Here is a 25,152-nt window from a genome sequence, read left to right as displayed (position 1 = left end):
TCTTAATTCCTGCTATTTCATATTATTTATTGGATGAGGGTTTCAATTGAGATGTGGGAAAGATCTATACTAATATATTCATTTTGTGCTGTTTCAATTTTGCGGGTAGAGGAATTGTTTTGGGTAGAGGAGAATTCCTAGGTATGCTTTTGTAATTTGGTTGACTATGAAAAATTGTCTATTTACAGGAGACCGATTGGTGTAATAAGGTACGTAGTAGGAGAATCTAGAGGATTGCTGTGGAATGTAGAGATCACAATTTCTTTGAGGTAGTTGTGTAGAGCAACACTAGTTTCCGGTGTTTTATTGGAGAGATAATTGTAATTCTTGTTTGTTGTTACTTGTTAATATAAATTTTATTCATCTAAAAATAAAAAAGAATGGATAATGAATAAGAAACATCATCTAAATAATATCACTCCATGATCACATATATATATAAGTAGTACATGTATTAATTATTTTATTTTTATTTTTGAGGGAGGGATGTTATGGTGAGTGAAAGGTAACTAGGCTTTTCTTTTCGCACTCGATTTCAAATAAGTGCAGTATGTTAATTAGTGTTTGATGCTCCTATGACAATGTAATTAGTCTGAAAATGTTACCCGGCCAATTCATTCTTTTGTATTATTGGAATTGATGATTTGTTCACCTGCGAACAACATTTATAAGGACATACTTTTAATATGTGAGAAAAAGAGTTTGGAAACAAACACCAACACATATATCGCCAATAGAGTGTTATAAAAATAGAGATAAAGGTTTGGTAATATCATAGAAAGAAAGAAAGAAAGAAAGAAAAAGAAAATGAAAGACCCATTCAAACAAACATGTGATGATCAGCTATCCAATTTGCATTTGGTAGTCTTAAAGCTAGTGGCCGATTTCCCATTAGACCTCAAAGGAACCTTTAAACGACACTTGATCACAGGCTTGAAGGGCCCATTCTTGATCCAACGTCCCCCCTTGGTCCTGAATGAAAGATTGAGCTTCACAACAATTCTGTAGACCCCATTACTCGTATCATTATTAAACTTGGAGATCAGCTCGCTAGTTTCCAGGAAAGACAACTGCTGTCCATGGAACATGGGGCTCAAGACACTCGTGTTCTTGTGCCCTTGGTAGAACGGCGTCAAACTCACCGTGCCAAATTGGTAGTATTTGTAGTAGTAACCCTTTGCTTGTAAAACTATGCCTGTAAAAGACTGATAAGAATACTAATTATATCGTATAATATGGTACACAGGTATGTGTGGTATAATGGTCATAGGCTTACTATATAGGTTAACTTTATGGTCAAATGTATGTGTATGTGTGTGTGAGCTTTGGATCCAATGGTTTCGTGACCAAGACCCAGCCATTCCCAATGGATGGTCACTATAAGACGGACATCATTAGTGGTATGAGCCACCCGAGGTCAGACTCAGTCGTGCCACTAATGTTATGTGCGGTAGCTTTCAATATTCGGGGCACTATTGTTGTATTATAGGTCATTCGGGACAGCGTCAACCCTGTTGAAAAGGGATAATATCTCGGGTATACCATATGATTAAATTATTACTGTTACTCTATATTATAAGCGTATATTATATTTATATCACATCTATGATAAACTGTCATAATGTTGCATGTGTTTTATAAACAACTGAGTTCGCCATTTAATGACGGGTACATCATGTGCATTTATACTCATTAAGTTGTTAGACTTACCCTTGTATTATTTTCTATTTTTTCTTTATATGTACAACTATGCTGTTATAAATAGTTTAATAGAAGATGGATACTGCAAAACATTCGGTCATTGTGGAGGATTCGATCCGAGAGATGCTTGAGGACTTGTTGCAAGCTTAGGCAGGTACTCATGATAACTAGTACTTTTGAGTTATGCTTTAGACCTAGAGGTTTTGATGTATGCTTGCATATTGAGGTATAACGTATATCCCTTATAACAATGATATGTATTGTATGATTTCAGCTATTTTGATGTTCTTTGGTAGATGCTATGGTTGTAATGATTAATGATTATAGAACTTTAATATTTTCCGCTGCTTAGCATCATCTCTTTTCAAGGAGTAAAGGTCGCTGAGTTTTGTTCGGAGTGGTATAAGACTGAAAAACGAACCGTGGAGTTAATTAATTTACGGGGCGTTACAATAACCCAATAATACATATGTACGAGACATAAAAATAAAAGCAATTATGACTAGAATATAATAGGACAGAAGTAGGACCATATATAAAGAGTAAGAAAACAAATGAACACAGGCTTTAGAAAAAAGGCAATGAATTTGGGAAAGTCATTTGATCAACTTTCTCAAAGTTGATGTTAGGTAGAAATATTTTAAGCAGCAAATTAATGGCAGCGGCTCAGCAATTGCATAATGTATATCATGGAAATTTCCTAAAAACATAACAAATGAGAAAAAGAAGCAAAGTGGAAAAAATTTCCCAAAAGCATTGCCTTTAGAAAGTCATTTAATCAACTTACTCAAAGTTGATGTTACGTAGAAATATTTTTATAAGCAGCAAATGGCAGCTGCTCAGCAATTGCAAATCATGGAAGTTTCCCAAAAACATAAACAAATGAGAAAAGAAACAAATTGAAAAAATTTCCACGTGATTTGGTTAAGTGATTCAGGGGATCGTATCTCACCAAGAAGCCACTAACTAAGCTTAAAATATTAAATATTAATTTCCTGTTATTTGGGAAACAGCAGATTAATATTTATCAGTTTTAATGTTTTAGTTTGAATCGTACGTGCAACGCCAAAATCTAAAAGTTATGTTGTGGGCCGGAGACCAAAGCTTCAGGAATTAGGTATTCAGACCTTCTTTCCCTCTTTAGACCACTTTAATTATTCCTTGCCTGCCACTGTTCTAAGGTGATTTGAGAGAATCTTTCTAGGCTCTGGATACCATTACATTTGGCCACCTACATGTTGCCCACTGGATAAGAATCGAGAAAAAGCATCACTCCTGATTGATCAAGAATCCACATCCATCTCTTTCAGATCTTTGGAGCACATGCAATGGAAACAAAAAAAAATTAGAGAAGGTTAAAAGATCGATCCTCCTTAATTATTCCCACTACATAAAGTTTTGTGAGAGGCGTTGTTTAAGTATTTCGTCATCCTCGAGATTCCGTGAGTTGTCCCCTCACTTTTGATAAAACGAAAAATATTTGAGAATCATGTGTAATTTAATATTTAAAAAATGGCTAATATTTTAGAAAAGTAAGAATAAAACAGCATCAGAGTAATCTCTTTTAAACGGTGCATCGGATTAAGTGCAGTGATTCTGAACAAGTAATGGATATTGGGTACAAACGTCATTAAATATAATTCCAACTACTTTTATTACATGTTAGAAACTATTTGATAATATAGCTCCAACTAAACAGGACCATTTCATCTGATTGGTGTACTAAATACCATAACTTTAAACAAGTGATTACGATTTTATGACGAAATTAAGAAAATAATTATTGATTGACCAGATTTCAGTGATCTAGATATGGTGTCGGCAAAGCTTATTTCATTGGGTACCTTTTTCACCGGACATTGGGTTGGTGTGTAGTATATATTAATTATTTCATACAAATTTACCTTTCTACTATCCCCACCAAACTTTCATTTTAAGTGTTTTTTCTCTTAATCGAGGGGACTGAAAACATCATATTTCATAGGCCAGACAATTCATTTAATCCATTCATAAGAAATTTTAAGCTTTAATAAGCAGTGTTTTAACTGTATTTGGATCTTTATTCAGCCGTCCTACATTTTTTTTAATGTAATTATTCTCTACCTTTGTTCCATTGTACTTGTTTCAATAATAAAAGAAAAAAAAAAAATTTCTGCCACACACCTGGTATTATAAAGTGGCCTGACCTTCACTGTTTCACGTGATCCACGCTTCTCTCATTCTACAGAATGACTTGATTTGTTCATTTTTTTAGGTCTTCGACTAATAATGTCATGTCAACTTTAATATATATATAAAAGCTGTAGTGGACAATCATATATACATAAATGAAGAGTTTACTTACCCCTCCCTCTCTCTCTCTCACTCTATTTACAATGTTCCTTTAAATGTTGGGAAAAAAAAATGTAAATTTGCAATTAACTTTTTTGTTTTTTGAAACATAACTTTGTATTAATGCACGTGCCTTGACAAGGCTGCTATTATAATCTCAATCCAAAATTTAGAGCAACAAGAACAAAATAGATGAAAACTTTGCAGTACTGTATCAGAAGTAGAGAAAACAAAAATCTTTATACGCATGATACCTATATGGTAGGCACATTTTTTTTTTTGGCTGATTATTTTATTTTTGTCCTTCATAGCTTATCAGAATGAGAGAACAATTGCTAAACATGATACACATGCAACTCTCACAGTATTCTCTGTTTTCAATTTATATCCAAGCATAAGATAAACATAAACAAATATACATTATAAAAAGAAACTATTCTTAAAATGATTTTAGTATAATATTCTTAAAACTCCACATGCATATGTAATCACAGCCTCAACCACTCTGTTATTTCTTCATGTATCCAATGTTCACATTGATTCAATTGCTGTTAGAACAGTGCAACTAATTAGTCAATGGCTGTTAAGACTACAGTACGACTAATTAGAATGAAAGGGGAGAATAATTACAAGGAAGGAACTCCAGTACCCGGATGTTATGGTGCATGAAAGGTAATTAGGCTTTTCTTTTCGCACTAGGTTTCAAATAAGTGTAGTATGTTAATTAGTGTTTGATGCTCCTATGACAATGTAATTAGTCTGAAAATGTTACCCAATTCATTCTTTTGTACTATTGGAATTGATGATTTGTTCACCTGCGAATCTGCGAACAACATTATGGACATACTTTTAATATGTAAGAAAAAGAGTTTGGAAACAAACATCAACACATATATCACCGATAGAGTGTTATAAAAATAGAGATAAAGGTTTGGTAATATCATAGAAAGAAAGAAAGAAAAAGAAAATGAAAGACCCATTCAAACAAAAATGTGATGATCAGCTATCCAATTTGCATTTGGTAGTCTTAAAGCTAGTGGCCGATTTCCCATTAGAGCTCAAAGGAACCTTTAAATCACAATAGATCACAGGATTGAAGTGCCCATTCTTGATCCAACGTCCCCCCTCGGTGCTGAATGAAAGATGGAGATCCACAGCAATTCTGTAGACCCCATCACTCTTACCATTATTAAACTTGGAGATCAGCTTGCTAGTTTCCAGGAAAAAAAATTTCTGTCCATGGAACACGGGGCTCAAGACACTCGTGTTCTTGTGCCCTTGGTAGAACGGCGTCAAACTCACACAGTTAAATTGGTGGTAGTTGTAGTCGTAGTAATCCTGTGCTTGGTTGGTGTCGTAGTAAGCATCTGCTTGGATGGTGTGGTATAATAAGCCAATCCTCTTGTTGGGGTTTCTGATGCTGATGTTGAGCGCCAGGTTGTAGTGGAGCGTGTTGTCGGCGGTGAGATTAAACTGCGCGAGAAACGCGTCGGTGACATGGATCTTGAGGCTCTTGGGGGTAAAGAGGAGCAAGACGACAGAGACGGAGGGGCCAACGACGGCGAGGACAGTAACGATAATTTTGGAAATGAGGCCGGGGCGGTGGTAGGCACCATCCAGGTGGGTTTGTTCTTCTGCCATGACTGATATCTGATCGGAGCTAGGGTGCATGAGAACAGAAGGAAAAGGCACCCCAGAGTCACAACTCAAGCATGCGTTGATTTAATTAGCAGGAATATTTAGCAGAGATCTATTTCTTTACATACTATATAAAACCAAAAAAAAAAAAAGCATATTTAGCAGGAATGTTTACTTGTGAAAATATATCTAACATGATAATAAGATGCAAGAATACATTTAATATGATAAGGATATTTACTTACACAAATCATGCAATATTATAACTTTTAATTCTTTTTTCTAATTTATATTATAACTTTTAATTGTTAATGAATAAGCTTGCTTGCATAAAATCATGCAAATAACTTTTTTTTTTTGCTTAATTTTTTTTTTTTTTTTTTTTTTTAAAAGCCAGCCACCCCTTTCTCATCATTTTTTCTTTTTTTTAATATTTTACTTTCAAAAAAAAAAAAAAAGCAAAAAGTCAATTTTTGCTGCTGGCACTGTAGCTGGAACAGTGCCGTTCCAGCTACAGTGCCATCCCGGCCTGTTGCCAAACATAGCCCATTTGATCTATCATTCTTCTGTTCACAGTCTTCACTCCACCTACTTTATTTGACGGATTCTGGTCGAACTCCAACATCTCGAAGTTTGAAAAGACCTAAATTTGGAGAAAATTTCTTTTGGAGTTAGGTGGGAGAAAATTTGTGCCCTTCCAAAAATATCATATATAGCATGCATTTGAAGAGATTCATGTACGTTTCTGAATACTCTACCAGTTTTTAGCTCATCAGGCGGTGACCAACCAAGAATTTTACTTTGGGAGTGTTTTGGGTACCAACAGCAGGGAGCGAGCTCTGCACTGTTGGCTTTGGGATATGTCTCAGCTAGGACTGTTCAGATTACCGTTAATGGCTCTAAACGATTTCTTAAGCCGCCTCAAATCTTATTTGTTTATGTTTATCCATGGGAAAGTTTCTTTCTGGTCCATTGTAGTTCTGGGATGGGCTGGTAAGATAGCGGAATACGCCATGTGGTCGAGAATGACATACTTAACATCTGCCTGGAAACTTGACACCACCCAAGCTGCTGCAATTGTAAATGTGTGTACTGGTATAGAGACCATAATGCCTACCGGCATGGCTTTCCTTGTAGATGCTTTTGTAAGTGACTATTGGATGCTCTTGTTCTCCACTCTTGCTTATAGCTTAGTAAGTTTTCCAAATGTTCTCTTTTTCTTTTACATCACTAGTACAGATTTTGACAAATAAGAAGATGTGCTAATTATTTGGTTTCACCACAGGGGATGGGCTTCTTGGCAATGTCAACACAAGCTCTACTCTCTAAATATGGAGGCCTCTTGTCATGTGATAACAGTCCAGCTAAGTGCATTACGGATGCTCAAAAAGCGCTGTTTTATATATCATTACCCTTCATAATCATTGGGGTATCTGGTCATGTGGCATCCTTGTATTATTTTCTAAAGAAAAATGAGCCGATCGAAACAGAAAGAGATCAAGATAATTTAGAAAGCGAAAAGTCATGGACATTCATGAGCTTCTTTTGGGAATTAATATATATATTTCCATTCATATTTTGTTCAAATTTACTATTGAATTTGTAGGACTTACATGTAGATTATACCGATCTAATAGTAAATTTAAAAAGGAGATGGATGTGACATGAATAAGAGATAAAAGAATAACATGTCTCTGGATATGCTTAAGGCACCTTCATGCTCTTCGATTGCAGCTGATCTGGTATGGGCTGACCTACTGGCGGGGGTACGCTGTGTAGGTGATAATTACATACTTGAGAAATGTATGGAACCTTGACATCACCATGCTGCTGTACGTAGTGTTTAATATGTTTACAGGTGCTGCTGTAGTGTTTAATATGTTTACAGGTGTAGCAATCATAATTCTTGTAGGCGTTATTAAAAGTAATGATTAAGTAATTAATTAAATTTATCTTTTCCTATATATGAGTATCTGAAGGCCAGGGGTTGATGAAGAGATGTTTGGTGAGTGAGGACACGGGCAGACCTACACAAGTCCATAGGGGGACAAATGTCTCCCCAAAATTTTAAAATTACCCTTAAAATTTAAAAATTTACTCCTAAAATTTATGAATTTTTATGAAATGTCTCTCCCAAAACTAAATTTTTACATTTTGTTTCCCCAATCTTAATTGTCTAGTTTCGCCACTGAATGGGGAGGTAGGGCATTGAAAGCTGTGATCAGTGATCCAATTTGCATTTGTTAGTAGCTATTTCCCATTAGAGCTGAAAGGAACCTATAAACGATTCTTGATCACAGGCTTGAAGTGCCCAATCTTGATCCAACGTCCCACTTTGTCCCTGATTGTAGGATTGAGCTTCACAACAATTCTGTAGATGTAGAACCCCATCACTCGTCTCCGAATTAAAGTGGGAGGACTTCTGCTTCTGTGCCCATATGACTTTTAATACCACATTCCAAATTTTGTAGAGCTGAAAGGAACCTATAAACGATTCTTGATCACAGCCTTGAAGTGCCCAATCTTGATCTAACACGTCCCACTTTGGCCCTGATTGTAGGATTGAGCTTCACAACAATTCTGTAGATGTAGACCCTATCACTCGTCTCCGAATTAAAGTGGGAGGACTTTTCTTTTGGAGTTATGTGGGAGAAAATTTGTCCTTCCAAAAATATCATATATAGCATGCATTTGAAGAGATTCATGTACATTTCTGAATACTCTACCAGTTTTAGCTCATCAGGCGGTGACCAACCAAAAATTTTTACTTTGGAAGTGTTTTGGGCACCAACAGCAGGGAGGGAGCTCTGCCCTGTTGGCTTTGGGATATGTCTCAGCTAGTACTGTTATCACCGTTAATGGCTTTCTTAAGCCGCCTCAAATCTTATTTGTTTGAGTTTATCCAAGGGAAAGTTTCTTTCTGGTCCATTGTAGTTCTGGGATGGGCTGGTAAGATAGCGGAATACGCCATGTGGTCGAGAATGACATACTTAACATCTGCCTGGAAACTTGACACCACCCAAGCTGCTGCAATTGTAAATGTGTGTACTGGTATAGAGACCATAATGCCTACCGGCATGGCTTTCCTTGTAGATGCTTTTGTAAGTGACTATTGGATGCTCTTGTTCTCCACTCTTGCTTATAGCTTAGTAAGTTTTCCAAATGTTCTCTTTTTCTTTTACATCACTAGTACAGATTTTGACAAATAAGAAGATGTGCTAATTATTTGGTTTCACCACAGGGGATGGGCTTCTTGGCAATGTCAACACAAGCTCTACTCTCTAAATATGGAGGCCTCTTGTCATGTGATAACAGTCCAGCTAAGTGCATTACGGATGCTCAAAAAGCGCTGTTTTATATATCATTACCCTTCATAATCATTGGGGTATCTGGTCATGTGGCATCCTTGTATTATTTTCTAAAGAAAAATGAGCCGATCGAAACAGAAAGTGATCAAGATAATTTAGAAAGCGAAAAGTCATGGACATTCATGAGCTTCTTTTGGGAATTCATACGCTTCTTCGTTTATTTTCTAAAGAAAAATGAGCCGATCGAAACAGAAAGTGATCAAAATAATTTAGAAAGGAAAAAGTCAGGGACATTCATGAGCTTCTTTTGGAAATTCATACGCTTCTTCGTTCCGTTGATTATCACCTTTGCGCTTTCATTGTTGCCATGGTTTTACCAATATGGAATACCAGCAATAGTATTGATGGTGGTAGCTCTTCTGTTTATGAGTGTCTCAGGCTCATACAAATATGCTACACCACAGGGGAGTCCTCTGACCACTGTTTTTAGAGTCTTCGTAGCATCTGCTTCCAAGATGTTTTGTCCCCTCCCACGGGATGCTCAAGAACTTCATGAAAATCGACCTAGTTCTCGCCGTTTGCCTCACACCCGGGGCCTCAGGTAATTCTCTCTCTAAACCTAAAAACTTGATCAGTTCAACTCATTTTTAAAGAGAAAATATTTTAGCACATCCTTATTTCTAAGGCGCCAAAACGGACTTCCAGAATCGACAGTTTGTTAGGCCCTTTGGTGTGACATCCAAAATTAAGGCTATATTGTAGAATCCAAGATGTTCGTACGCATTGATACGAAATTGTATAGTTTTGAGTTAACTTTTCAACACCACCAATATTGTTTTCATTTAATATCATAATCAAAGGTTATAATTGTTTTACTCTGAATATGTCTATGTTCGATCGACAGCAAACACAAATTCGAATTCTCAAGTTTCGGATAACCGATTGTATCCTAAACTTCAAACTTATAACAAAACATATTTTGAAACTGAATTTGCCAAACACTAAAAACCTAACAATTTTAAACCAAATTTTTTAGTTTGAACAATTGATTACTTGAGTTAGTATTTTAAATCAAATACTTTTGTCCATTGTTCCTTCAATTAACTAACAAAAATGACATTAAAATTAAGTCATTCCTAATCTAATGTGTTAAGTGGGAAATACACCTGACAACCAAAAGTGGGGGAGTAAGCTTAACCCCCAGTGTCAAGTAAGAATTTGCATTGGACAATGCATGTGAATGTAAATTCCCTAGCAATTTGCATTGGTTTAGCACCATCTCGATCTGCTTGTTGCTATAACCTTTTAGTACGTAATCCCCTCCCCATCCCCTTCTATTTGGGGATGTAATTGGGTTGCTGCAGTAAGATCGTGAAATGACCCTAAAAGAGATAACCCTAGTCACGGATCAATTTTGACACAAAATCCGAAACTTCAGTAATTTATTCTAACATTTATTTCTGAAACATAACTTTGTATTAATGCAGGTGCCTTGACAAGGCTGCTATTGTAATCTCAATCCAAAATTTAGAGCAACAAGTACAAAATAGATGGAAACTTTGCAGTGTATCAGAAGTAGAGGAAACAAAAATCTTTATACGCATGATACCTATATGGCTGGTCTTCATCATGTCTGGGGTCGTGACATCGGTAGAAGACACTTATTTTTGGGAACAAACAGACAATTTGGATCCTAAGATTGGAAAAGTGAAGGCTCCTGTTTTTACATTACGAATCTTCCAACGAATTGCAAAAGTAATGTTCGCCACAGTCACTAAGAAGTTAGTTAAAAAGGGATCAAGTAAACATGCAGCCCCAATAGGAAATATAGTCGCAACGATATTTTCTATACTATGTTGTATCACGGCTGCAAAAGTGGAGACCAAGAGGCTAGACATGACTCAAAGCTATAATGGTGATAATGACTATATCCCAATGAGCATGTTCTGGCTTCTTCCACAATTTTTCCTTTTTGGTGCCGTTAATGGAATCTCTCATAACTTTTTTAGTGATGATGATGAAATCTCTGGATTGAAAATTGCTTGTTTCTTCAACGGTAAAGTTCCTGACTCAATAATCTCTTACTTGCAAATTTTCAGCGATAGCGCATTTGGAATCGGAATTTTGGGAAGTGTCATTTTAGGTTCTATATTGGGACCAATTTGGTTTGGCCACACATTGTACGAAAGTCGTTTGGATAACTACTATTGGACACTGGCAGTTTTGAGTTCCATAAATCTTGTCTTCTCCATCGGGGTGGCAATTTGGTACCGTTATCAACACTCGGCAATTGAAGAGAATAGAATGTCAGAGACTCAATTATCAACACGTTGACGTGGAATAGGAAAAATTATATTTCTTTAAATAATAAATTTTGATTGCTTTCTATTTCGATTTTATATGCTGTAGATGGTCTTGATTATGATTTGAACTTGCATTAACATTTTACCTGGAACTTGTAGAACCAGGGTGTAGTGTAATATTGTGGGGTTTTTGTTGGATAATATATTATTGGACACATTTATAATCATTATGCCCTTATCATTTAATGTATGACTTTCTATTTGTGGCTATAGGGATTGTATTGGGTAGAGGAGAATTTAATTTGGGTCTCAAAGAGACTCTATATTCTCGGTTTATTTTGTAATCTAAGATAAAAAAAAATTCTTTGGGTTGTAAGAATTTCTCAAACCCAGTTTTTAAGAGTGTCGTGTCTTTTGTATACCCGAAAATTACTTTTTTTTTTTTTTTTTAAAGTTAGGGTATTTGAGTCATTTTCAGTGTTTTCCCAATCTCACCCTCTTTCTCTCTCTCCCACTCAGACGCTCCCACTCTGGTTTAGGTCCCGCGGAAATCACCCTTCTCACTAGAATCCCTCCCTCCCTCTCTCTCTCTCTGTTCCTTCAACCTCTGAAAGGGTATCATATCTCTCTCTTGCTTAGGGTTTGTGCACATCAAGGCCCCTGGATCTATTTTCCTGAACGTAACCTCTTTGCACTCGTTTGGTTTTTCTGAGAAACCTAAGGAAAGTTTTCGCTGCAGCTCGTTCGGATTGAATATCTAATTGTCACCCAGAAAAGGTTTTCGTCTCTTTTTCTTCATTTATCTTTTCATCTAAAAAAGATAAATGTACGAACCATTTTCTGCTTTGAAAAACAATAAATCATAAATGTACGAGCCCCAATAAGCTTTTCTTGTTCTGCTATCGATACATTGGCTCTGCTGTTAAACTTTATGTAGCTTCGTTTGTCATTTGATTCTTTGGAACTTCGTTTTCTTCCTTCATTTTAACTTTTGATTTGTGAATTGCAAATTCTGAGCTTCTTAGTATTACTAATAAGTGCTTTTGGAGCGAAAAATTGGATGCTTAATTGAACTTCATAGCTCTTAAATTTGTTAAATTCCTTCAACGGATAAGTAGCTTGTGTAGATTAAGTGCAGTTCTTTTTTTGGTTCGAATACTTGCAATGCTACACTAAATAGTATCAGAATCACTGTCGAGGGGTTAGGAGTGGAACAGGAAATCCCACTTCTATTTTTTCGGGTTTTTTTTTTTTTTTCAACAAAGTAAGAGACAAGCAGAAGTTTCTCTTATCGTAAGTAATTATATGCCAGGCAACGGTTAGAGCAGTTGGCTCTGATCACGTTAGTAGTTTTCTTTCTTAGGCTCTGTTTTGGCTGCTGGGCATTTAGTATACAATTCAAACCCTCAGAGAGAAATGCTCCACCAAACCGCAACTGCCGACTCTCTCTTCGCTTCCAATCTCTGCTTCAGGCCGCGTTTGGCTCCGCCAATAAGACCAAGCTTCTCAATGGACCACAGTACCCAAGAAAAGCGTCTAATCAAGCAGACTTCCAAGCACACAAATCTACTCTTGGCTTGTGGGGCGGCACGTGACAGTCACGACACCTCACCCAGGTATGTAAGCCAGATTATATACCTGCAATGAGCGCTTTTGTTTCCGAAACTTATTACTTTTCTGCTTTATAATATTGGAATTTGAATAGACAAGGCACTGTTTGGCTAGCAGGCAGACCCAAAAGCTCAGCAATTTTTTTTGGCCTTTTAGAAATTAAAAAAAAAATTCAAAAAATAAAGAAAATAGTACTTGGAAAATGCTAAGCAAGCGTTGCCTTAGTGATTTTTTTACTAGGCCGATGATGAACTATATATATATATATATATATATATATATATATATATATATATATATCATCTTTAAGATAATAAACATTTTTTTACCTATTGTATTGTGAGCAATTCTCTTAATATGATTATGTATTAATATTATTTGTGCCGGGTCTTTATCAATGTTTGAAACAGTCAAAGAATAAGAAAAGAATTATGGATGTTATGTTACATGTTTTGTTTTCTAATGTATCTCATTTCTAAAATAATAAATGAGGAAAATGTGAAATTAAGTAATGAGATTTCAATTCTTTTCAACATATTTATTGGCTACCACTCCTCGCATGCTGGAAAGGGCATTTTGGTAGGATACGGAATTCTGCTATATGGAAGATGTAAAGAAATGATCGGAATTTTGAAAACTGTGAACGGATAGTAGTGGAGTTAAAAAGATTTTTTCTTCAAAACTCTGTTCCATTGGACCGCTATTTTAGACACAAATTTTTCCCAGCAGGCATTTTTTTTTTAATTTTTAATTTAATTTTTTTAATCTTCTTTCTTCTTCTAGCTAAGCGTTTCTCTCATATACTTCCAACACTTACGCTGTACCTTTTGCGTTTTGTAATAAATTGCGTTTATTTGTAAAATAAAAAAAATAAAAAAATAAAAAGTTTATTGGCTATTGCATGGAATTATATGAAAGAACCTAGTGATATTATTGAAAATTATTTGGGAGATGAAAGATTTATTTAACACAGAATCTTCCACTACAATAATTGTATGTTTAGGAAAGACGATGCACCTGTACATGGACTATCCGATATGATTGTTGGAGTTCTGGGAGGAGGGCAACTGGGTCGTATGTTATGTCAAGCAGCATCACAAATGGCCATTAAAGTAATGGTATTGGATCCGCTCGAGAACTGCCCTGCAAGTGCACTTTCTTATCATCATATGGTCGGAAGCTTTGATGACAGTGCTACGGTCCAGGAATTTGCAAAGAGGTTAAATTTTTATGAGATTGATGACATTTATTTTCTTACCTGTTGCCCTACATCTTTTGTGATTATCTGATAATAATAATGTCTATGTTTTTGGTAGATAGATGCGGAGTATTAACCGTTGAAATTGAACATGTTGATGTTGCGACCCTAGAGATACTTGAGAAACGAGGAGTGGATTGCCAACCTAAAGCCTCTACTATCCGAATAATTCAGGTATGCCATTCTCTATATTTTGGAATTTTTGTTTCTAGTGCCATCATGTAGAACATAACTACAAATAAGAAGTCATGTGGATTCATTTTCTTATGCATGAGGCTTTTTCCTTTTGAGGAAATGCCTTCTATTTTGTATCATCACAAATGGGGATCCTTGTGGATTTTTGGCGCTGCAGTAGATGCCCACCCTTCCTTTAATTTTAGGCTTTTCTTGCAAGTACTTGTTTTTGTGAAATCATTATCAGGTTCACTGTTATCTAAATTGTGTACATCTGATAATGATTTAGGTTTAGTTTGCAATGTGCTAAAACTGTTTTCTCCCTTTTGTTATACTAAAATGAATGATGATTTTTTGTACATATTGATTCATATCTCTTTGAAATAAAATGTTGATTATACATTTTTTTATTCTTACAGGACAAATATCTCCAAAAAGTTCATTTTTCTCAGCATGCCATTCCACTTCCTGAGTTTATGCAGGTTGGGTACATTTCATTAGTATCTAACTGAAGGATTTAGCTAATCATTTCACCTTTTACACTTAATATCCATTGAAGATATTTTGATTCATTGATCATGAAACATGGCTAAGACAGATAGATGATCTTGAAGGTGCCAAGAGAGCAGGTGACCTGTTTGGCTATCCTCTTATGATTAAGAGCAAAAGGTTGGCTTATGATGGGCGTGGAAATGCTGTTGCTGGCAGTGAAGGGGAACTCTCTTCTGCTGTAAATGGTAACACGTTCAGTTACTAAAGATTAAGTACTATAATTGTAGGAATTTCTTATAATTTAGTATCTAAATTGAATTATAAGCATGTAATGCTCTGCTTATCTCTTTTGCTGCCATTAACTAAAAGAAGCAAATTATTACCTTTTCTTGTTTGGTATTCTACATATGTGTTGGATTGAAAACATTATGGCTGGAGAGAAGGGTGTCTTCTTGTAGTTTTTGGCTTGTGTTGTTGGGATGTCTTGTAGTTTTTGGTGGGTTTTAAGTGTGAGGGTGGGGGATGTCGCTTTGGTTGTTATTTTAGGCTTTTGTGGGTCTTCGTTTCCTTTTTGTTTTCTCTTTCTTGGTATTCCTTTTGCATACTTCCTGTGTGCATAGGGCCGCCTCACACTTTTAATAAAATTTGACATTACTTATCAAAAAAATTATGGATGGAGAGAAGGGTAAAATCTAATTTTCAGTTTAGAATTTTTTTTTTCTTTTTTCTTTTTTTTAATGGTAAAACAAATGAACCCAAATTGAGGAAAACAAAACTGTTTAGATGAATGCAGCCCTGTTAGTGTATATCAATTATGGCTGTAGTTAGGCCTTGCTTTCTTTGGTCGGTATTGAAATTTTGTTCATAAGAGGGAAGGTATTTTGTCAATATCTCAACACGCATAACAATACTTCCATGTCTGGTTTAACTTTGGTATCATATATTTGTTCCTTTTCATGATGTACTGCTTCATATATGTTGTAGTGTTTTGAGGGATATCGGAAATTTCTTTTCCATCATATATGTTTTAGTGTTTTGAGGGATATTGGCAATTTCTTTTATTCCTTCCTTACTGGGGAACAGACGTTAGAATATTTTGGAGCTTATGAGTATCTTGTGTGTGTGTTTAACTTCATATATGTTTAGTTCTTGCTTTTGGGTATTTTCTTGTATACATCTTGTATACTAGGATTCTGCTCCTTTGTGTTTTTTAATGGAATATTTACTAATCCAAAAAAAAAAAAAAAAAGTGTGTTATGAATATTTTGTCACATGATTCAAGGGTTTCCTTCTTTGACACTGAATAAAACAAAAGAGTTCTGTGTGTCATAGTGAGGATCTTATGGCCCACATCACTACCTTGTACAATTACAAAGGTAGATGTAGAATTTCTGTATAGGCGCCGTAATGGATATGGCCCATTGCCAAATTGAGGATTATTTTCAGACAATGAGATTTTTTGCTACTGTGTACTTTTTTTTTCTCACCTAAATGGCTAATGTCTTTACCACTGTATCATAAATTTTATCCAACACAAATGCTAATGTCATTACCATTGCATCATAATCTCATCCAAAAATATTTTGTCCTTCAGATATTCTTTTGTAAATTTCCTTTTATTTAGTTAATTTTACCAGGATATGAAATCTAATAGTGTGCTCATGTCTCTTTTATGATATAAAGTTTAATTACTTCCAAAATATGTTTAGTTTGATTTTATTACCTATAAGCTGCTGGTTTTATACATCAGTTGCTTGTGGACGAGTGCTCTTACTACAGGACATTAGGTTTTCAATGTGTTCTATTTTTTTTTTTTTTTTTTTTCGGTTCCTTTCTTCTCTTTGGATCGGAAAATAGATTCGGTTTTTGTTGGAGCAGAGGGCAGAAGCTTCCATCTGTTCACATTAGTGACCTGTCTTGTTGATATTTGATATTCAGTGGGTCTGGATCAAGCAATTAGAGTGCATTGATTCTAAATGGTTCTTAGAGATAAGAACCAGACCCAAAAATTGTAGGTCCTTCAGCTTGGTATTTTCCACTCCTATTGAAGACAAAATTGGGTTGAACAACAGTGCCAAGCTGGTTTTTAGCTGGAAGGCATTTGGCAATAGGCATAAATCATGCAGGAGACTGATTGTGGACAGAAATATAATGTTGAAAGCGTGTTTGTTTCAGGTTGTTCTGATGGAAAATTTGTTACCCCTAGATGGTTTCATTACAATTGAGTGATTGTCATCATTCCTATATTATTGGTGTGTAGATCTCTTATTAGTTTCTACAGTAATGAATTCTTGATATGATTACAGAACTCATTTGCTTTTGTGGTTGAAAGCTATCTTTGGGTTTTCTTACATTCATACACAATTTTGGTTAAACCTTTTTCTAGTAGCTTGCACGTTGTTTTAGCCTCCACCTATATCTGTATTTTGCACCTAGCTCATTTCTTACTGGTAGAGTAAAATCTATTCTCTGAAAAATGTCTCTATTGGCAGTCGGAATCACAGTGAGTTGCTGCAGTATCTCCTCTCCTCTAAGTCATTTTGAGTATGTCCAATTCTGAGCCCCTCCCTCCAGGTCTAGGATCAATAGATTCCTAGTTTCCCCAACTTGGGAATCCCAATGCCCTAATTTGCTTCGGAAGAGGCTACCTAGACTTTGTTCAGATCATTTTTCCATTCCTCTCAATTGTCGAGGCATTCCTAGAGCTAAAAGACACTTCAAATTCGAGAACATGTGGCTAAAGCCAGAGGGTTTTGTAGATGGCATGAAACTGTGGTGGTCCTCTTATCACTTTTAGGGTGCTCCGAGTTACATCATAGCCTGCAAACTTAAGGCCCTAAAATCTGATTTAAAAGCATGGAATGAGGAAGATTTTGGAAATATAGAGAAAAAGAAACTTTTTTTGGTTGATTTATGGATCCCAAATGGTTTGGAGGAAGAGAGAGGTTTAGTTAAGGAGGAGATAATGTTGAAGGCTGCAGTGACTAATGAATTGGGGAGGATTATGCTTTTGGAGGAGGTGAGACGGAGGCAAAAATCGAGGGCATTGTGGTTAAGAGAGGGTGACAACTGCACAAAGTTCTTCCACCAAGTGGCCAATTCGAATAGAAGGAATAATTCCAATGAGCAACTAGTGGTTAATGGTTCAGTTTGTTCAGATCAATCAGGGACCATACATCATATTGTGCAATTCTACCATTGTTCAAATCAATTGGTTGGAGAAACCCTTTGAGGATGATGAGGTCTTTGAGGTGGTGAAAGCCTTAATGCTGACAAGGCCCAGATCTGATAACTATTTGGGGTTTGGAATTTACTTGTGTTCAATCAGGCTCTCCTGGAGTGCTTGTAGCGCTACATTCATGTGAGAGAGACCTTATGGAGGGTGGTTTGGGATTCTAAATATGACATTGCTTGGGGTGGGTTGTGTTTTAATGAGGTTCATGGGTCACATGGGGTTGGGGGGAGTTGTCTAGCCAGACTAGATTTGAGATGGGGGATGACTCCAAAATTTGTTTTTGGCATGATGTTTGGTGTGGGGCTCAAACTCTCAAGACATCTTTTTTGGACTTGTTTAGCATTGCCCGTTTTAAGGACACCATTGTGGGAGACCATTTGGAGCTTTCTAGTGCCTCCTTTCAATGGAAAATTAATTTTCTTAGAGTGGCTCATGATTGGAAGATTGATAACTGTACCTCACTCTTCATTTTGCTGTATTTCGTTAGAGTGAGACGGGGTGGTGAGGACAAACTTTGTTGGATTCCTTCCAAAAGAGGGTTATTTGATGTTAGATCTTACTATAAGGTTCTTGTTCCCTATGATAACACTCATTTCCCTTGGAGGATTATTTTTTAGTGGAATAAGGCTCCTTTGAGAGTGGTGTTGCATGTGTAAGAAGAATGAGGAGTCAATGGACTATCTTTTACTCCATTGTGAGATTGTAGGTGTTCTTTGGAATGCTATCTTAGCAGTGTAGGGGCTGGTTTGGTTTATGCCTAGAAGGCTAGTAGATCTCTCTGTCTGCTGGAGAGTGCCAAGGGGTAGGTTTTAGCTTTGTGATGTTTATGGAGGAAAAGAGATGATTGTAGCTTTGAGGACCACGAGAGGACCTTAGTGGAATTAAAGGCCTTATTCTTTACGACTCTTTCTTTGGGTTGTTGCCTCAAATTGTAGTATTTCAAACTTTCATGCTTTCTTAGATATTTTCTCCGCTACTAGCTAAACTTTCATCTTGTATACTCCTTATGTACTTGGGTTGTGTCTTTGAGCTTTTTAATGAATTTGCAATTAGTTATTAAAAAAAATTCCTCATCCTAGCTACCTTTTATATCTATGTACTGTTTCATATAGTTTAGCTCATCTTACTACCATTTTCTAGATTTTTTTTTTTTTTTTTCATGAACCAATATTTTATGTTTTCTAATTTGCAGTGGCCACTTGAATTTCCTTTTTAAGTTTGGGACTTTTTTGCAGCACTTGGAGGATACGGTCGTGGTTTATATGTTGAAAAGTGGGCACCTTTTGTAAAGGTTAATGAGCATATACTATTTATTTTTCTATCTGCATGTATTTTGAAATTTATGTTTTTATTTATAGTGTAATGTGATACACATATATTCTAAACTTCTGTTGATATGCATATGACTTATTGGCAACATACATATGCTTCTGAAATAATATATTAGCAGGTAAACATATACACATTCTATCTAGGTCCCTATTTTTGCACGTTGAACTTGAGGACTTTTTTCTTTGATAGTACTCTCCATATGATTATTTATAGGGTGAATGCTCATCAACTTGATGCATAAAATTTTAATTAGTTTCTTTAGGCTAACTCCTCTCCATTTTGACTTGCAAGCATTTGTACTTTGTTGCTTTTATACAATTTTGAGGTCTATACAAAAATCTGATTATAATGCTGCAGCTTTTATCATTAGGATTTTAGGTCCATTTCTGTACTGACGTTGCTTTTAATTTGATGAAAGTAATTTTAAAGCCAGAAATTTAAACCATATTCAGGTCATGCTTTCATATCAAATTTCTTTAACATTCTGTTTTTTGATATGTTCAGATATGAAACCCTTTATTTGTTTTTAAACTATCGGTTCTTTTCTTTTAGAAACTCTGAAAATGTAGCATCTTAATAGATTTTCTTTGCTTCTTTTTGGGGAAATAACTTTAGGAGCTCGCTGTCGTTGTAGCTAGAGGAAGAGACAATTCTATTGTGTGCTATCCTGTTGTTGAAACCATTCACAAGTAAGTTCTAGATTCAGTGTTTACATTGTCCATTTTCCCTTTATGGTTCATTCATAAATAATCTAGAAGTATGTGAGAAGCATTCACCCGATGGTATTGACATTTTAACTTTTGCAACCCTTTTTATCTCAGACTTCTCAGTGAGGATCTTTGATCTCTTGCAGGGAAAACATTTGTCACATAGTCAAGGCACCTGCTAATGTGACATGGGAGATTAGGAAACGTGCTACTGATGTTGCTTACAGAGCTGTTAGCTCTTTAGAGGGCGCTGGTATATTTGCAGTAGAATTGTTTTTGACCGGGGATGGTCAGGTTGTATCTCCGCTTCTTTCTTTGAGACTGCTAATGATTATTTTTCTTCTTTTTTGGATGACTGACTGCTAAATTATTTATTACTTCTTGATGCTACATTGACTTACCATTTTTTTTTATTTTTTTTTTTACTTTCAATCTTTTGCTTCAGCAATTTTCTGCTTTTGACTAATCAGTTCATGATCTAAACCCAACAGATTCTGCTAAATGAAGTGGCTCCTAGACCTCACAATAGTGGTCATCACACAATTGAGTCCTGCTACACCTCACAATTCGAACAACATTTGCGGGCTGTTGTTGGTCTTCCACTTGGTGATCCATCAATGAAAGTTCCCTCTGCCATCATGTACAATATACTAGGTGAAGATGAGGTGAAGTTCTTTTCATTTCTATTCCCATTCTTCCCCTTCTAGTTTATTCTTCAATCTGATATTTGTAACAAATAAGTTGTATAATTTTTTCACTTGGAGTCATTTCGTTAGATTTTCTTATGAGAGAGAGAGCGACAGAGAAAGAGAGATGTCTTGCACTTATGATGACAGTATGAAGCTGAAGTCATTTCTCTTATATTTAGAGAAAAATTGGAAAATAAATTTCTTCCTGAGCTCTGGACAAAAATATACATAGTTGACAACCTATTTCCTGTCATATGCCTCCAGTGAAAATATTCTATTTGAAGTTTGTTTGAAGTTGCACCGAGTGTATGGGTTGAAGTCTGTGCTTGAGCTGGTTGACATTGTATACCATTCTGCACAAGGAAAATTCTAGAAATCACAATTATGTCTTCATAACACATACTGCACATTTCGATCTGTTTTATCTTTGGGAACCTTGTAAATGTTGGTGAAAATATGTATCTAAACATGGACACTGTCGACTGGCGTGTTTTTTTTTTTTTTTTTTCAATTTCAGGGTGAGCCTGGTTTCTTTTTAGCTCACCAACTAATTAAAAGGGCATTGGGCATTCCAAGGGCTACTGTTCATTGGTATGATAAACCAGGTTAGATTCTGCTTACATCCTCTTTCTCTCTCTCTCTCTCTCTCTCTCTCTCTCATAATTGACAGTAGCCTGCATCGCTTCAATGACTGCAGAAATACGAAAGCAAAGAAAAATGGGCCATATCACTATTGTTGGACCTTCCATGAGCGATGTGGAACAACGGTTAAAATCAATGCTGAAGGAAGAAGGTTCTGATTGTCAGTCTGCAGGTTAGTTTCCTTAGGGTGTCATAGTTGTTTACTGAATGCCATGATGCTTGTGGACGAAGAAGTAAGTTTTGTCTAAATGCTTTGTAGTTTGTGTTCATCATGTCTATTGCAAATACTTTGAAAGTTTTCCTCAGAAGTATGCATCTATATGATCAATCAGGCTAGATTTTGGTGTGTCTATTTGGAGCATTCTTTCCTTAAGTCAATAATTGCCTTTGTTGACTTTATTTATTTGTTGTTTGAATTATCTGAACTCCAGGAAATACCTGGGGTAATTTCTGCGGGTCAGAAGGCCACTTTTATATTTATGGGCTATAGGCTCATGGGTGATATATTCTTGATACAGAAAACATTCTTTCCTATGGTGGAGAAATGATGGGAGGGTGGGAGGGAGGGAGGGAGAGGGGGGGATTACTTGGAGGCATGGTTTGTCAAACTGTTTGGAGCTTAAATTATATAATTTCCTTTTAAAAGATCTATTACTTCTTCCTTTGGGATTGCCGCTGTCATTCCCCACTATTTTATGGATTTTACTCCTTGGGGGATGGGGGATATCCCACGCTTACATGTAAGCTCCAGCTCCGACTTTGATGATAGTTCCAAGAATTTTTCTTTTTGTTTGAAGTTTATGCCTTAAGTTATGATATAGAAGAAAGTTTGTTGCATTCAAATTGCATTAATGTTCTCCTTTCTGAGTGCAGTAACGCCACATGTTGGGATCATTATGGGCTCTGATTCTGATCTTCCTGTTATGAAGGATGCTGCAAAGATTTTGAATATGTTTGATGTTCCTTATGAGGTCAACTTTCAACTTTTCATGAATTACATTTTTTTTTTTCGCCGGGGGGGGGGGGGGGGTGGGGGAAGGATTCGTCAATCACTGATTCTGTTTTCTTGTATATTCCAATTCTAATTTGCAGGTGAAAATAGTTTCAGCGCACCGGACCCCTGAAATGATGTTTACTTATGCCTCCTCTGCTCAGGAGCGAGGCATTCAGATTATCATTGCTGGTGCTGGTGGTGCAGCCCACTTGCCAGGCATGTTATATCTAAACTACACTCCATAAATACTGTTATAATGCATCAAATGTCTCACTGGCATTAATTGAGGCTATGTCATGACTTGCAGGTATGGTAGCTGCACTTACTCCCTTGCCTGTTATTGGTGTCCCCGTGCGTGCTTCTGCATTGGATGGGCTTGATTCACTTCTATCCATTGTGCAGGTATACCCTTTTTTGACTTCTACGTTATTAATTTACCCAAAATCACCACTTGATAGACGCCTTTATTTCTCTCGGCTAACCGAAGTCCCGCATTCCCAATTTCTGACTGTATCTCAAATGACTTTGCTTCGACCTAGAAAAATCCTAAGTACCCCATCACCTAGTAGTACCAGCTCACGTTATGACACAAATCCTGAAATCTAAGAGATGCCCTTTTCTGTTTTTTTTTTTTTAGTTCACCCTATTTGATGAGAGCACATTCTAGTTAATTCTTTGATTTGCATTGGCAGGAAAAAGATATTATCTTTGTTCTTTTGTTATCTACGATTACACATACATTTCCTTGGCAAAATGCTCCTAAAATTTAAGTGGATGGAGGCGATTTTTTTGAACCATGTTAATCGAATGCAGAATATATGTGATTTAGCAAAAATACATCTGAATGGTGGAAGTATGCGGATGCTTGCTTAATCATGTTAGTTTTCACACAATGACTTTCATAGTCGTAAAATAACAGACCGTAGAGCCTCAGAGAAAAATATTTTGCTTTAGTTGTGATCTCCAAGTTCATATTTGATCTCTTTTCCCCCATTTTTTCCATTGAAAAAAAAAAAAAAAAATTCTTTTAGGCAAAAAGTCCTTAAACATTTTTCCTCTTTTATGATTATGCAGATGCCAAGGGGTGTCCCAGTTGCAACAGTTGCAATAAACAATGCTACCAATGCAGGTTTGCTCGCCGTAAGGATGTTGGGGATTCAGGATGCTGACCTACTGGCTAGGTTGCGTTCTCTCTCTCTCTCTTTCTCACTTGTTAATAATGACGCGCAGTGTGTTACAAACCTAAGAAAGAAATTAAAAAATTTGGTTCATATAATCCTGCACTTACTATCTGGGTTTCATATTATTTGCAGAATGAGCCAATATCAAGAAGACACAAGGAATGGTGTCTTGACAAAAGCAGAGAAGCTGGAGAAAGATGGTTGGGAATCTTATCTGAATCTGTAAGTACAAAACCGCTCTTCCGGTGGTATCCATGTTCCCCATGAGTTCAACACGTAACTATGGAAGTTTGAGTTTGGCACTCACCGCCACAGAAAAGTTCAGAATGAAGAAAAGGATTTGTCCAAATAATGAAGTAGGAAGTGGATCAAGATTTTCTACCATGAATACAAAAAAGTGCCAATGGAAACTGAGAGGTCAAGAAGAAAAGAAATAGAGAAAACAGAGAGGAGAGGAATGGGTGTGGGCGTGGGCGTGGGAAGAAGCCTTGTACCCATTCTAATTCTGTTAGATCTTGCCAGTTTAGGGTTTTTTTAGCCGTAAGTGATGAGACTATATATAATGCCTTCCTCCATCATCATCATCCCTAACTCTCCCCATTGCCTTTTCAAATACCAAAAAAAAAAAAAGAAATTGTTCAGAATCACATAAGAGAAATCCACTGATTTCATTTCACAAATGAGTTTTTCTAAAAGCAAGTACTGCACAACATCATCTGCTAATCCTTGCTCCTACATACCGGATGCAGCTGTGGCCATTGCTGGCCGTGTTGCAATGCAATCACTCCAAAGCCATGGCAAGATGCAGCAAGCTTTCCCCGCAGCTTCTACTGCACATACGACTCAGAAAGAGGACTCCAGTTCTTGATAATTTATAAACAGTAATTTCCTTTTCTTTTCTTTTTTTTTTTAATTTTTAGAACCACTACTTACAGCAAGAGTAAAACTGTGTAAGCCATGAAACCAATTAACCAAAAAAATAATTTTAAAAAAAAAATGAGAAGCCCCACGAAGCTGATGTAATTCATATTAATATGACTGGAGCCGCGTGGTCCTCAACATTGAATTCATCCAAGACCGACGCTGAGCCTTTTAATTTATTCATAGCCGCAGTAGCCTGCAAAATTGGACCATTTTGATAGGGAATCATTTTTTGTAAGAAAATATTTATTCGTTTTTTCATCTTTGAACTTAATTAGTTGTTAATTAGATCAGTTACTTCTCTTTGGATAGAGTTTTTTCTCAAACTGGATTGGATGAATTTCTTTTAACCTAGTCTTTAAAAATGACATGTGTCTATTTAACATGTGAAAAACACATGCTTTTTTAATATCAGGGACAAAATTAGAATAATCTTTATTAAAAATTTATATACATCTCATATGTTATTAAAAAAATGTACATGTCATTTTTATAGACTAGACTGAAGGAAATTTCTTTAACCCAGTTTGAAAGAAAACTCTGTCATTCCTCTTTTCAAAATACACAGGTATATTATCTCTCATTATGTTTACAATACAAAATATTTTAAATATTGTGAATCAAAACTAAGTTTT

General features: G+C 36.0%; 2 protein-coding genes and 1 pseudogene across 3 annotated transcripts; 2 read left to right on the top strand and 1 right to left on the bottom strand.

Annotated features, from left to right (window-relative positions):
- Positions 1-839: 839 nt before the first annotated feature.
- LOC148583494 (NDR1/HIN1-like protein 3 pseudogene) lies at positions 840-5,785 on the bottom strand (annotated as a pseudogene).
- A 2,616-nt stretch (positions 5,786-8,401) lies between these two features.
- On the top strand, positions 8,402-11,312 carry LOC132162468 (protein NRT1/ PTR FAMILY 5.5-like). The gene is made up of 3 exons (XM_059572708.2): positions 8,402-8,819; positions 8,912-9,579; positions 10,466-11,312. The coding sequence occupies exons 1-3, from the start codon at positions 8,499-8,501 to the stop codon at positions 11,310-11,312; spliced, it is 1,836 nt and encodes a 611-aa protein (XP_059428691.2). The 5' UTR covers positions 8,402-8,498.
- Positions 11,313-11,795: 483 nt separating this feature from the next.
- On the top strand, positions 11,796-24,823 carry LOC132162467 (phosphoribosylaminoimidazole carboxylase, chloroplastic-like). Of its 2 annotated transcripts, XM_088510948.1 has the most exons (17): positions 11,796-12,058; positions 12,645-12,897; positions 13,896-14,111; positions 14,213-14,324; positions 14,744-14,806; positions 14,923-15,061; positions 19,287-19,342; positions 19,999-20,072; positions 20,237-20,384; positions 20,582-20,755; positions 21,297-21,384; positions 21,477-21,593; positions 22,295-22,392; positions 22,514-22,631; positions 22,723-22,817; positions 23,490-23,596; positions 23,729-24,823. In XM_088510948.1, the coding sequence occupies exons 2-17, from the start codon at positions 12,698-12,700 to the stop codon at positions 23,820-23,822; spliced, it is 1,899 nt and encodes a 632-aa protein (XP_088367074.1). In that variant the 5' UTR covers positions 11,796-12,058; positions 12,645-12,697; the 3' UTR covers positions 23,823-24,823. The 2 variants fall into 2 exon arrangements, with proteins under 2 accessions (XP_088367074.1, XP_088367075.1); XM_088510949.1 differs by lacking the exons at positions 11,796-12,058; positions 12,645-12,897 and having other exon boundaries at positions 13,994-14,111; positions 14,209-14,324.
- Positions 24,824-25,152: the final 329 nt, after the last annotated feature.

Source organism: Corylus avellana, chromosome 10 (genome assembly GCF_965113065.1).
Source record: "Corylus avellana chromosome 10, dhCorAvel1.hap1.2, whole genome shotgun sequence".
Lineage (NCBI taxonomy): Eukaryota > Viridiplantae > Streptophyta > Magnoliopsida > Fagales > Betulaceae > Corylus > Corylus avellana.
The sequence above is the reverse complement of the archived record's forward strand: the minus strand, read 5'-3'. Positions and strand labels throughout refer to the sequence as shown.

Coding starts and splice junctions, on each gene's coding strand:
- LOC132162468 (XM_059572708.2), top strand. CDS start 8,499: ATGTCTCAGCTAGTACTGTTATCACCGTTAATGGCTTTCTTAAGCCGC. Junction 8,820..8,911: donor CCACTCTTGCTTATAGCTTA/GTAAGTTTTCCA, acceptor GTTTCACCACAG/GGGATGGGCTTCTTGGCAAT. Junction 9,580..10,465: donor CCTCACACCCGGGGCCTCAG/GTAATTCTCTCT, acceptor GTATTAATGCAG/GTGCCTTGACAAGGCTGCTA.
- LOC132162467 (XM_088510948.1), top strand. CDS start 12,698: ATGCTCCACCAAACCGCAACTGCCGACTCTCTCTTCGCTTCCAATCTC. Junction 20,385..20,581: donor TTTTGACCGGGGATGGTCAG/GTTGTATCTCCG, acceptor TAAACCCAACAG/ATTCTGCTAAATGAAGTGGC. Junction 23,597..23,728: donor GATGCTGACCTACTGGCTAG/GTTGCGTTCTCT, acceptor TATTATTTGCAG/AATGAGCCAATATCAAGAAG.